The following is a 14,377-nucleotide window of genomic DNA, read 5'->3' on the forward strand; positions in this document are numbered from 1 at the left end:
TGGTGGGGAGGAAGGGGAAGAAAAATTTTTAACTCAAAAGCATATGGAAGTGATTATTGATAAATCAAAATAAATTAGTAAAAAATAAATAAAATAAATCACATTCTCTGAGCATAATAACCAAATACTAAAAATAATCAGCAAGAGATTAGTTTTGAAAAAGATTTTATACAGAATGTAGCAGTGATAAAACTTGTGAGGTTTGTCCTGAGAAACACATGGAGCATCTGCTTTTCTGCAGACTGTTGGTGTCTGGTGCCAGTCATCTCCTTTCTAACACGTGTGACAGTGTTAACAATCCCATCTTCTTTTTCAGGCCTTGGCAACCCACACAGCTAGTTTAAGCTGAGTAGAATATCAAGACAGTCAGTCACCTATTAGTTATTTGTAATTATTTGGAGAAAACATAGGACGATTAAATCAGTACTTGAAGTAGTAGCAAATAGAAAACTTGGCTATATTGGTAACAAGCTCTCTTTGCTTCAGAATACTTAAAGAGCATTGGTAATTAACAAATGAACAAAGAAAGAACAAAACCCATGCAATAATTTCTGGGAATATATAAATTCAGGGTGAAGCTTCCATTTCCCAAATCTTACTTAGTCTTAACTAAAAGGAAAGAGAAAAGGGAGGAAAGAAGTTTCTGATTAGGCTGAAAATGTCAGTACCCTAGGCAGTGGCAATGTAGGAAACAATGGCATGCAAAAAGTATCCTTAATCTTGATCTTCAAAGGAAGAGTATTTTTCTAAAGGTTACAAATACCATCCCTTTGATACAGAAAAGAATAATTTTGTTTCTGGGGTCTTACAAACACCTTGACAATTCCCACAGTGTAAAACTTTTTTTTAAAGATGTATACAAAGAAATTGACACAATAGAATAACTAAGCATATTAACATTATATTATCCTATTTGAAATCTTGGACAGTTTGGTGGCACAGTGGCTAGAGTGCCTGGATTGGAGTCAGGAGGACCTGAGCTGAAATCAGGCCTCATACACTTAATAGCTGTGTGACCCTGGGCAAGTTATTTAACCCTGTTTGCCTCAGTTTCCTCATCTGGAAAATGAGCTGGAGAAGGAAATAGCAAACCACTTCAGCATCTTTGCCAAGAAAATACCAAATGGGGTGATGAAGAGTCAGACACAACTGAAAAACGACTAAACCAGCACAACAGAATTTGAGATCTGAGAAGGCAAGGGATTACTGACACAGCACTACAGTATTGTACTAAGCTGTGAAGAGCTGTGATCTTAATTTCTGCCTTTTTTAATATAGTCAACTAAAAGGGATTTTTCAAAAATATCCTTGAGGAAACTTAGAGCCATGTTGTTGGGTTTTGGTTTTTTTGTTTTTTGGGGTTTTTTTGAGAAACTGATTCTATTTCTTATTAGACTCAGAAGTAACCTCAGCAAATATCTAGTCCAGTCTCTACCCAAAGCATAATTCTCCTTATGATGTTACAACAAGGAGTCATCCAGCTTTTGCTTAAAGATAAGGCAGTCTATTCCTCTTTTGGACAACTCTAATTGGTAGAAAAGGTTTCCCTTATGTTGAGCTAAAATCTACTTCATATTATTTCTACCCCATTTGACTCTCAAGGTCTCAATAGAATAATACTAATCTCTTACAGATGATAGTCCTTTAGATATTTGAAGGATTCTCTCCTGTTCCCCTAAATTTTCCACACTGAGGTTAAACTTCATTTGTTTCTTTGTTTCCTGTTGTCAGCTTTATCTAAACATATTCTCATTTAATGGTCCTCTGAAAATATGGCACCTAAATTGTTCACAGTGCTTCTGGGTGTGATTTGACTAGGGCAAGGTTCAGTGGCTGATGTTCTTTCCCCACTTTATTACTGTACTTGTTTTAGTGCAGCTGAGTCCACGTTAGCATTTTTATTTTTTGGCTCCTGCCTAACACTACAGATTCATATTGAATTTGTAGTCTACTAGAATCTAAGTCTTTTACATGAATCATTCTAGCCGTGTCTCTAATAGATCCTATGCTTGGGCAGTTGATTTTTTTAAACCCAAGTCCAAGATTTTACCTTTTTTCTTATTTAATTGTACTAACTTCAGCCCACCCTTTCATTCTGATCTTTTGATAACCCAATTCTTTCATACAGATTATAAAATTGCCCAAAGTAATAAGAAATTTTACAGGTCATGCTTATGGAAAAACTTGCTACTTTCTTGAGCTGCCATTACATCAGCACTTGTAACTTCTCAAGCATCCTGATTTTAAACAGGATAAACCTTTTTTAAAATCTGTGAACCAACTCTTTCACTGAATCCCTGCATTTCTTATCTTTTGATCCCTTAGATTGTTCTTGAAATCCTAAAGTTTGAAGGATCATAGGATCATAGATTTGGAGGTGGAAGAACTTTAGGGGTCATCACGTTCCACCCTCTTGTTTTACAGTAGAGGCCATTGAGGCCTAGAGATGTCAAGTAACATGACCTCTGTCCCACAGCTGCTAAGCATCTAAGGCATCAGATTTTGTACCAGGGTCTTACCGACTTTCCAAGTCCAACCATTTAGCTATAACACCAGGTCATCTGGTCCAACCCTCACCCAAGTTATTAATCCCCTCTAGAGTATTAGTGAGTTACCCTGTACTCCTTCAAACATAAAGCAGCCTCTGCCTTTTTTGACTAGATAGCTAATAAAACAGTGTATTTGTTGATATTTAGATAGTGCTTTACAGAGTACATTATGTGCATTTTCATTTGATGCACTCAGAATAACCCTGTAAGGAGTCAGGTTAGGGTTTTAGAATTTTAGAGTTAGAAAAGAAAGGACTTTCAAATTAATTTAATCCAGCTCTCTCTTTTTTGGAGAAGTGAAAATAACTGCCCATAGTCATGCAACTACTTAGATCAAGCATTAGAACCTGGGTCTTTCTGACTCTAGTGGAACAAATGAGATAATAATTGTAAAGCACTTATACTAAGTTCAGTGTAAATATTATTGTTGTTAAATTGTTATCACAATAATTATTTTTAAGCATTCTGGTCAATATAGTACACTGCCTCCTGTTTTGCTCTTCCTTATATTAAATCAATATAGATTTCCTTTGAAATTTTTCACATAGTTACCAGTTCTGTCCCCTGGGGCCACATAAAACAAGTCTGATCTCCTAAAAGACAGCATTTGAAGATGATGTCATGTGTCTTCTCCTCTAACCCAAGTAATGTCTTCTCTTGGCTAAACATCCCTAGTTGTGTACACACCATTCAAGTCACCCATCTCTGGACTCTTTCCAGCTTCTCAATGTCTTTTGTGAGATGTCACCCAGAATTGAGTAATAATGCTCTAACATTGACCTTAAAACTGTAGAATCAAGTCTTTCCTTTCTATTTATACTTACTAACTTTTCATTTTAAGCATCAATCTTATTTTATGTAGTATTATTTCTATAAGCCAAACAAGAAAATTTTCATGACCTCACTACATACAAATAATATTTTTCATAATTCTATTAAAATTGCAGGAAACCTTAGAAATAATATGTTCAATATGTTTATTTTAACAGATGAGTAAGCTGAAGCCAGGGAAGGTGTTAACACTTCCCACATTAAAACTAGTAGTTTTAGAGCCAGGAAATACACTAAATTTAATTTATACTTTAAGTATTAGAGAATCAGACTAATGCCTATGTTATAGAATTTTTTTAATCAGGCTTTTTACTATATGTTATTTAGGGAGAGAATGGTTTGATTCTTGATAATTCCAAATCTGTGCAATGAATTGTTTAAATGAAATGCTACAGTTTTATAGGACATATAGCTTTGCTTAAAGCTTTTATAAAAATCACTTATGGGGGCAGCTAGGTGGCACAGTGGATAGAGCATGGACCCTGGATACAGGAGGCCCTGAGTTCAAATTTGGCCTCAGACACATAACACTCACTAGCTGTGTGACCCTGGGCAAGTCACTTAACCCCATTGCCTAGCCAATAAATAAATAAAAGTAAAAATCACTTCTGAAATAATTTTGTGGTGTTGTTACTATTTAAATTAGTATACTCTATGGCAGATTGTTCAAAATTGATATCTGTTGGGCTGGAAATTTTAGCAATGTAATGATTTTTTTCTTTTCTTTTTTTAGGTTCCTGAGATGCTTCACAATGATGCTAGTGACCATGGGTGTAGCCGCTGGGGATATTTTCTGTTACAGAATGCTGGGATACTACTGGGTTTTGGTATTATGTTACTTATTTCTGTGTTTGAACATAAAATTGTATTCAGTATAAATTTTTAAATTGGGTCATTAATGTTAGAATAAATCTTTTCTACTTATTTGTTGCTCTATTTCAGATATAGGTCATAGGGGAGCTGGGTTTTGTTGTTTTTGGTTTTTTATGTGCTTCATTGAGTTTATATTTAGTAGTACTTGAAATTTTATATTAAATATTGCTGTTGGTTATGACTGTAAAATTAGCTACTGAAGTAACAAAAGGTACGTTTAGTGATGTTTAAGTTATTCTGTTCTGGAAGTATACCTATGATGTTAAGGTTCACCAGTATTTACAGCTTTGCTGTATGGACAAGTGATGTGGTATGGCATGGCACGTTCTATATATAGTTCAGTTTGAAAAAACAAAACTTTTTTCTCTGATTCCTTCAGAAATTACTTTCTAACATAATTTTGCTCATACCAGATTTTAAATCTGACGTTCTTCTGTAATCAGGGGTAGTGGAATCTTCAGTATCCTAAGATATGCTATCTGTGGGCAATGGAAGATCTATATACTTGAAATCAAAATGAGAAGATGTAAAGAGTTTTAGTTTGAGAAAGAAAAGGACCTATGAAGCAAGAATGGTTGCCTGGAAGTACTATTATAATTACAAAAAAGTCACTAGCTATTTAGCAGGTGAGGAAAGAAAAGAATGTGAAGGCTTTGAAGTTGAGTGAAAGTTTAATGGATACACTGCAGGAAAAAAAACATTCTGGGCATTGCTGTTTTAATATTCGTACTCTACTCAGGTGTATACTTAGCCCTCTTTTTGTAACAACAAAAAATATGAATAGCTTGAATGAGATCATCATAACATCAACTGGTGTAATGGTTGACTGGAAAATCTCAAGTCCTAAACCATGGTGTGATGGGATATGAAACTTAGAGAGGAAACTCTTACTTCTCCAGAATAGTTAGGAAATGAGATGTTCTTATTATTTGTGACTTGCCCTACATGCCTGTACCTACATTGCTAATTTTCAAAGGGTTAGAGTACAATTACTTGTAATCACAGCTACAAGTACTAAATCCAGGAAACTGTTGAGCACAATTTGATCTTTCTTTGCTAATTAAGAAGGCACTTCATGATCTTGAAAAGCCTCAGGGTCAACATTTTGGACATTACTTATTATTTTATGGTACTTTAGTTGTGACCCTATGGCATGAGAAGTTTGTTCTTTAAATAAATCTTTTATATGTTTTTCTTGTTGTTTGTATAATTTTCATAAAATGAGAGTGGAAAATGTGTAAAGGCATAGATTCTGAGACATTGTATTCCGGCTGCCTTTCTGCAAACTCATATTAAAGACTAAGAGTCCTTTGCCCAATTTTGGCTTCTTTATTAGCAACTCTGTAGGTGCTACTTCAATTACCTTTTAAATTCAACCTATTCTACTGAATTTTCATTAATTTTTTTTATCTAGATTTAAAGAGGGTTTGTCCTTCACCATTTAAAGAATTTGTGCTATTATATTTAGGGCAGGGGTTCTTTACCTTTTGTGTGACATAAACCACTTCTTAGGGGTTAGTGTCATATATGTGGTCAGGGTAGCAACCCGCATGAGGTTCCTTTCAGTTGTAGATACAGGATCCTCTAATCTTGTCTTCCTAATAAGTTGAGTAAAATAGTAGAATGCAAAATAAATCACAAAAATCATCAGCATTTCTCCAAAGCATTAACAAAAGCTAGAAGTAAATGATAACTACACAATACACAAAACACCTGGGAGTCGATCTACCAAGACATAACGTAGGATTTACATAAATGCAACTATAAATACTTTTTACAGAAATACAGACATAATTTGGAGGGAAGTTCATTGTTCATGGTTAGAACATGTCAAGATAACAAAAATAATCTTTTAAAAATCAGACTTATAGTTTCACTGGTATAGGGAACCCAGGTGAGGAAACCTCTTTTACCGTTGCAGATCAGGAACTGCTCAGCACTTACAATCTTAGTATCACCTGGAGTACAGAGTGCCCCATGGGACTTGCCCATGGTCGCACAGCTAGGACTTGAACCTAGTTCTTTCTGCCTCCAAAGTCAGCTCTCCATTCACCAAGCCATGCTACCTGTAATAAAAATAACTATACTACCTAAATCCACTTATAGATGTCCTATACCAATAAAAATGCCAAGGAGTTGCTTTACAGAACACTTCAAAATAGTAAATTCATTTGGAGGAATATAAGGTCTACAATTTCAAGAGAAATAATGAAATAAACTAGGAATGAAGGGAATATGAGGCATAGCATTATCTCAAACTATTGTAAATAGGAATTACCAAAACTATTTGGTGTGGCTTTAATAATAGGAAAATAAGTCAGTGGAGCAGACAAGATAAACAAAACCTAGAAGAAATTGGACATAGAAATCTATTATTCAGTAAATCCAAGAATAAAAACTACTGGGGAAATTGTAGGAAAATGGCAGAGTAAGGCAGCAAACTACCTGGCTCTTCCAAATTCCCCCACAAATAAGTTAAAATTTTCAGAATAAATTTTAGAGTGGCAGAAATAATTGAAAACTTAGGGTAAAGCAGTTATCCAACCTAAGACAGCTAGGGAGGATAGTAGGAAAGATCTGACCTTTGGGTTGGTGGTCTGGCCTGATTGGGCAGCTAATTAGAGGAAGATTATGGTGACCCCTCAAGGGTGCTGGACCAGGACCCAGGTGTGCTGATCATATAGGGTCCTAAGCTGTGGTTATGGGCCAGGGGCCCTGTTCTTATGATCATTGCAGGAAAGCCAAGTCCCTGGTTTCCATTCCAGGGCAGAGATGCAAGCTGATGCTTGCAAATGCCTGAGAAACCAGAGGAAGCAAGAGCATTTTTCTGTGTCAACAATGCTGGGGGACCTGGTGGTGGCTCACTGTGGTAGAGAGGAATACACGGAGTCACTTATAGACCAAGACATGAGCCAGAGGAGCAGGGATCACACCTGGCTTTGCATTATAAAACATCTGAAGAAACAAGAGGTCAAAGGCCCCCGATACAGCTCAAAAAAAACAGCAGGAAAACCTGAAGCTAGACACCACATCTTGGGAGCAGAGCCTGGTTCTAATGTAAAGCTAACAGCCGAGAAATAGCCATTTAGAAAAAAATAAAAAAGCAGAGAAAGAAGCCTATCATAGATAGCTATTTTGGTGATGGAAATCAGAGGTCAAACTCAGAAAAAGACAAAACAGTTTTTTGTAAAGCTTCAATGTAAAATGGTCATGAACCCAAAAAAAGTTCTTGGAAGAGCTTACAAAGGACTTTAAAAGTCAAATAAAAAAGGTTGAGGAAAAATCAGGAAAATAAGAGTAATGCAATAAAAGTATGAAAAAAAATCAACCAATTGGAAAGAGATCCAAAAACTTGCTGAAGAAAATAATGCCTTAAATTCAAATTGAATAAGGGGAAGCTAATGATTTCATAAGACATCAAAAGATAAAATAGAAAGAATTTTTAAAAATCCACCAGTTACCACCTGAAAGAAATTCCAAAATGAAAACTCAAGAGGAGCATTATAGCTAAGTTTCAAAGCTCCCAAGTCAAGAAGAAAATATTACAAGCAATTAGGAAGAAAATGTTAATACAATATTCCAAAGAGCAAAGGAGAAGGCAAAAATACTGGCGGGGTTTACCATTTCTTTCTCCAGCTCATTTGACAGATGAGGAAACATGTAAATAAGGTTAAATGACTTGCTCAGGATCACAAAGCTAGTTAAGTGTCTAAGGCCAGATTTGAACTAAGAGAGAGGAAATCTTCCTGACTCCAGGCTCAGCACTCTATCTAGTTCACCACTTAGCTGCCCAACATATATTTAACATAAGTTTCTTTAACTTACAGAAAAATAAAATGAGGGAGGAATTCAAGTTCTTAGAAGGGTGTATGGATTAAGAAACAGGAGGGCAATGGGATAAAATAAGGGAGGAACTTTTAGAAGGGTGTGCGGATTAGGGAGGCAGTAATCAGAAGTCAATTAGACTTCTGAGGAGGGATAGGTTAAAAATAGAGAAGGGAAAATAGGATGGAGGGAAATGTACAAGTAATTATAACTTTGAATGTGAATGGAATTAACTCATCCATAAAATGGAAACTGATAGCAGAATAGACCAAAAGCTAGGCCTAACAATATGTTATTTATAAGAAATACATTTAAAAATAAAAGATACACAGTAAAAATAAAAGTCTGGAATAGAATTTACTATGCCTCAGCTTATGTAAAAAAAAAAAGGCAGGGGTAGCAATCATGATCTCAGACCAAGTTAAAGCTAAAAGAGATTTAGTTAAAAGAGATAATCAGGAAAACTATTATATTAAAAGTACCATAGATAATGAACTAATGTCAATATTAAGCATATATTCACCAAATGCTATAGCATTCAGATTTTTAAAGGAAAAGATAAATAAATTATAGGTGGAAATAGCAAAGCTATAATGAGAAGATTTCAACCTTCCCTTCACAGAACTAGACAAATCTAATGAAGAAGAATCAAGGAGATTAATAGAATCTCAGCTAGAATATGATCTTAGATATGATAGACATTTGGGGAGAATTGAATGGGAACAGAAAGGAATATACATTTTTCTCACCTTTATAAAAAATTACTAAATTAGGTCATAAAAACTTTATAGTTAAATGCAGAAAAGCAGAGATACTAAATGCATTCATTTCAGATCATAATGCAATAAAAATTACATTTAATAAAGGACCATGGGAACACAGATTTTAAATTAATAAGCAAATTAGGAGAGCAAGGAATGGTTTGCCTCTCAGATCTATGGAAAAAGGAAGAATTTATGACCAAACAAAAGTAGAGAACATTATGAAATGCAAAATTGATAATTTTGATTACATTCAATTAAAAAGGGTCGGCATAAACAAAACCGATGCAACCAAGGATTAGAAGTAAATCAGAAAGCTAGGGAACAATTTCTACGGAAGTGTTTCTGATAAAGGCCTCATTTCTCAAATATATAGAGAACCAAGTCAAATTTGTAAGAATACAAGTTATTCCCCAATTGATAAATGGTCAAAGGATATAAACAGGCAATTTTCAGATGAAGAAATTAAAGCTATCTATAGTCATGAAAAAATGCTTTAAATCACCGTTGATCAGAGAAATGCAAATTAAAACAACTCTGAGGTACCACCTCATCCCTATCAGATTGGCTAATATGACAAAAAGGTAGAATGATGGATGTTGAGGAAGATGTAGGAAAATTGGGACATGAATGCATTGCTGGTGGAGTTATGAACTGGTCCTACCATTTTGGAGAGCAGTTTGGAACTATGCCCAAAGGGCAAACTGTGCATACCCTTTGATCCAGCAATGCCGCTGCTAGGACTGTATTCCATAGAGATTATAAAAAAGGGAAAAGGACCTACTTGTACAAAAATATTTATAGCAGCTTTTTTTGTGGTGGCAAAGAATTGGAAATTGAGGGGATGCCCATCAATTGAGGAATGGATGAAGAAGTTGTGGTATATGAATGTAATGCAATACAATTGTTCCAAAAGAAATGGTGAGCAGGTGAATTTCAGAAAAACCTGGAAAGACTTACAAGAACTAATAGTGATTGGAGTGAGCAGGACCAGGAAAATATTGTACATAGTAACAGCAACATTGTACAATGACCAACTGTGATAGACTTAGCTTTTCTCAGCAAGACAATGATCCAAGACAATTCCAAAATGCTATCTACGTCCAGAGAAAGAACTATGGAACCTGAATGCAGATCAAAGCATATTATTTTCACTTTTTTTGTTGTTTTTTGTGTTTTTTCTCTTGTTTCTTTTTTCACAACATGACTAACGTGGAAATATGTTTAACATGTTTGAACATGTATAACCTATATCATATTGCTTGCCATCTTGGAGGAGGGGAGGAGAAGGAGGGAGAGAGAAAAATTTGCAACTTAAAATATAAAAAATGATCGTTGAAAACTATCTTTACATGTAATTGGAAAAAATAAAATGCTATTTACAAAAAAATTAAAATTAATTGGAGACTAATTAACAATCTTAAAGAATGAGTAAGTTAAAGAACAAGTCATAGAAATAACAAATAATTGTGTTGAAGAGAATGATAATAATGAGACAACATATCAAAACTTACGGGATGCAGCAAAAGCAGGAAAATGTATATCTCTAAATGCTTACATCAATAAAATAGGGAAAGAGCAGATCAATGAATTGGATATGCTATTTAAAAAAACTAGAAAAAGAACAAATTTAAAATCCCTAGTTAAACACTAAATGGGAAATCTTGAAAATTAAATGTAAGATTAACAAAATTGAATGTAAGAAAACCACTGAATTAATAAATAAAACTGGCTGATTTTGTGGGAAAAAAAACCTAATAAAATAGATATACTGTTGGTTAATATTTTTAAAAAGAGAGAAAACCAAATCACTAGTACAAAAAAGGCAAATATACCACTAATGAAGATGAAATTAAAGCAATTATTAGGAGTTATTTTGCCCATTCATATACCAATAAATTGAACAATTAGGTGGCGCAGTGGATAGAGCACTAGCCCTGAAGTCAGGAGGACCTGAGTTCAAATTTGGCCTCAAACCAAACACTTGACACTTGAGACTAGCTGTGTGACCCTGGGTAAGTCACTTAACCCCAATTGCCTAAAAAATAAAATAAGAGAGGTAGAGGAAAAATTGGGGAAAGAAATGAGTGATGCAAGAAAATCAAGAAAATTGAGTCAGCAGTTTGATTAAGGAAGTATGAAAAATGGAAAAGGATGTACAAAAGTTCAATGAAGGAAACTGCTTTAAAAAGTAGAATTGGCCAAATGGAAAAGAAGGTACAAAAGTTCACTGAAGAAAATAATTCCTTAAAAATTAGAACTGGGCAAGTGGAAGTTAATGACTTCATGAGACATCAAGAAACGATAAAACTAAATCAAAAGAATGAAAAAAAAATAGAGGAAAATGTGAAACATCTCATTGGAAAAACAACTAATCTGGAAACCAGGTCTAGGAGAGATAATTTAAGAATTATTGGACTATCTGAAAGCCATAATAAAAAAAGAAAAGAGCCTGGGGACATCATCTTTCAAGAAATTATCAAGGAAAACTGCCTGATATCTCAACCAGAATTTTACCAGTTATTTTACCGGTAAAGTAGTAATTCAAACAGTTCACCAATCACCTCTTGAAAGAGATTCCAAAATGAAAACTCCTAGGAATAAATTTAACAATTTAAGTGAAAAGGAAGAATACTTACAAAAACATAAATTCCCCAGATTAATAGAAGAGGAAATAGAATACCTACATAAACCTAACTTAAAAAAAGAAATTTAATAGTCCATAAATGAGCTTCCTAAGGAAAAAAAAAAGCATCAGGACCAAATGGATTTACAAGTGAATTCTAGCAAACAGTTAAAGATCAACTAATTCCAACATTAAATAAGTTATTTTAAATAATAGGCAAAGAAGGAGTCCAACCAAACTCCATTTATGAAAAAAATATAGCGCTGATACCTATACCAGGAAAAGCAAAAACAGAAAGAAAATTATAGAGCAATTTCACTAGTGAATATTGATGCAAAAATCCTAAATAAAATACTTAGCTAGGAAACTACAATATGTCACAAAAATTATACATTATGACCAAGTGGGATTTATACCAGTAATGTAGAGCTGGTTCAATATATGGAGAACTATCAACATAATTATATTAATAACAAATTAACAAAAAAAATCACATGATTAAGTCAGTAGATGTAGAAGAAGGAGGCAGAGCCAAGATGGTGGAGTAAAGACAGGGATTCACCTAAGCTCTCCCCTAAACCCCTCCAAATACCTTTAAAAAAAAAAAGACTACACAAATTTGAGAGCTGCAGAACCCACAAAAAGATGGAGTGAAACAAATTTCCAGCCCAAGACAACTTAGGAGGTCAGCAGGAAAGACCTGTTGCACCAGGGTGACAGAGGAGCACACTAGTGCAGACCGGACCCCAACCCAGAACAGGCCTGTAGAGGACTGAATCACTGGCAACAGAGGCAGTTTCCAGACCTCTCAGCCTACAGATGCCAAAGACAACTTGGAAGGTCAGCAGGAAAGGTCGGTTGCACCTGGGGGAGAGTGGAGTGCAGTCTAGTGCAAGCTGCGCTAGCACAACTCCAGTCTCCAGTAAGCCAGGAGCAGACCTTGGTAGCCACCGAATCAGTAGCGGTGGTGTAAATGGCAGTGACTGCTTCCAGAGCTCTCAGCCCACAGTCAGTAAGAGGGTCGAACAACTGGTCAGAAGGAGATTACAGGGACCTTTTTGCTAGCACTGAGGCAGGACTCTATTGCTTCACCCCTAATCAGATCTAGGTTGCAGTTCTGCGTTCCCAGAGTGAGGAGGCTCAGCACTAGCATAGCAGACCTTACAGCCACAAGGAAGGGGAGACCCTCCTCACAGTTCCAAGGCAGAAAAGAGTGCTTGTGGTCACTCACAGACCAGAGTACAGGCCAGAAGAGTTAGTAAACACCTCTCCTTACATCATACCACCTTGATAGAACTGAAAACTTACAGGTCCCTAGAAGTATCTGAAAACCGCTACGCAAAACCCCTGAAGCTTGGGACAGTGCACTCTCCACCCTAGAAGCAGAGCCCTACTTTAACAAAAACTTAAAAGTCAACTAATAAGTAGGGAAATGAGCAAACAATGAGAAAAAACTGACTATTGGAAGTTACTATGGTGACAAGGAAGATCAAAACACACATTCAGAAGAAGACAACAAAGTCAAAGCTCCTACATCCAAAGCCTCCAAGAAGAATATGAATTGGTCTCAGGCCATGGAAGAGCTCAAAAAGGATTTTGAAAATCAAGTAAGAGAGTTTGAGGAAAAATTGGGAAGAGAAATGAGAGTGATGCAAGAAAATCATGAAAAACAATCAACAGCTTGGTAAAGGCGACACAAAAAAATACTGAAGAGAATGACACCTTTAAAAACAGATTAGATCAAATGGTGAAAGAGGTCCAAAAAGTCAGTGAGGAGGAGAATGCCTTAAAAAGCAGAATTGGCCAAATGGAATTGGAGGTCCAAAAACTCACTGAAGGAAATAATTCCTTAAAAATTAGAATGGAGCAAATGGAAGCTAATGACTTTATGAGAAATCAAGAAATAATAAAAACAAAACCAAAAGAATGGAAAAAAATAGAAGACAATGTGAAACATTTCATCGGAAAAATAACTGACCTGGAAAATAGATCCAGGAGAGAGAATTTTAAAATTATTGGACTACCTGAAAGTCACAATCAAAAAAAGAGCCCAGACATTATCTTTCAAGAAATTATAAAGGAGCAAACCAAACTATTCTGAGGTACCACATCACACATATCAGATTGGCTAACCTGACAAAACAGGAAAATGATAAATGTTGGAGAAGATATGAGAAAATTGGAACATTAATGCATCGTTGGTGGAGTTTTGAACTGATCCAACCATTTGATGTGAAAAGGAAAGAAAAGATTTCAAGGTTCTACAAATAGTCCGACTGAAAAATTATACCCTATCTAATGGGAATATCTTGAGAACCCTAGAAAAAGGATTTCTCAGAAGTATGACTTTGCTACATGTATTCTGTAAACTTGAGCTGTTTTTCCTTGGATTCTATATGTAAGATATGTGGCTCTATATGGTCAGATAGAGTATCACAGACTTTTGGGGAGATGTTTTGTATTATACCGTCAGTAAATACTCCTTTCTAAAAGTTAATTATCATTTGGCTTACTAATTAATATCAACTAATCTTGATGAGAAGTGCATTTTGGGAGGATATGAGCTTCAGTATTAGGAAAACTCCCAATGCCTCAGGAATAATCCCAGAGCCCATTACAAGGATCTAAGACATCTCCAGAGGCCTCAGGATGGAAAATGCTGTCCACATCCAAAGAAAGAACTATGGAAGTTGAATCGCTATCACTTATTTTTACCTTCTGTTGAGTTTTGTTTCATCTTTCTGATGGTTCCTCCTATTGGTTTTAATTTTTACTTACAACTTCCCTAATGTGAAAATATGTTTCATGGATATGTAAATATAAAGCCTATATCAGATTGTGTGCCATCTTGGGGAGGGTGGGGGGGAGGAAGGGGGAGAAAAATTTTCAACTCAAAAGCATATGGAAGTGAT

General features: G+C 35.3%; 1 protein-coding gene and 1 long non-coding RNA gene across 4 annotated transcripts in view; one reads left to right on the forward strand and one right to left on the reverse strand.

Moving 5' to 3' along the window:
* SLC39A6 (solute carrier family 39 member 6) overlaps positions 1–5,571 on the forward strand; it is a 51,871-nt gene extending 46,300 nt beyond the window's left edge. For all 3 annotated transcript variants that reach the window (XM_020985696.1, XM_078153289.1, XM_020985695.2), the window contains one exon: positions 4,114–5,571. In XM_020985696.1, coding sequence (XP_020841355.1) covers positions 4,114–4,266 — 153 coding nt within the window. In that variant the 3' untranslated portion in view covers positions 4,267–5,571. The remainder of the gene's footprint in view (positions 1–4,113) is intronic.
* Positions 300–12,851, reverse strand: LOC110207935 (uncharacterized). Its single transcript, XR_002324358.2, has 3 exons — positions 12,774–12,851; positions 5,738–5,851; positions 300–374 (listed from the first exon to the last, which is right to left on the reverse strand). It is a non-coding gene; the product is annotated as an uncharacterized LOC110207935 (long non-coding RNA).
* Between the last annotated feature and the right edge of the window lie 1,526 nt (positions 12,852–14,377).

This window comes from Phascolarctos cinereus, unplaced genomic scaffold, assembly GCF_003287225.1.
Source record: "Phascolarctos cinereus isolate Bilbo 61053 unplaced genomic scaffold, phaCin_HiC Scaffold_4;HRSCAF=312, whole genome shotgun sequence".
Lineage (NCBI taxonomy): Eukaryota > Metazoa > Chordata > Mammalia > Diprotodontia > Phascolarctidae > Phascolarctos > Phascolarctos cinereus.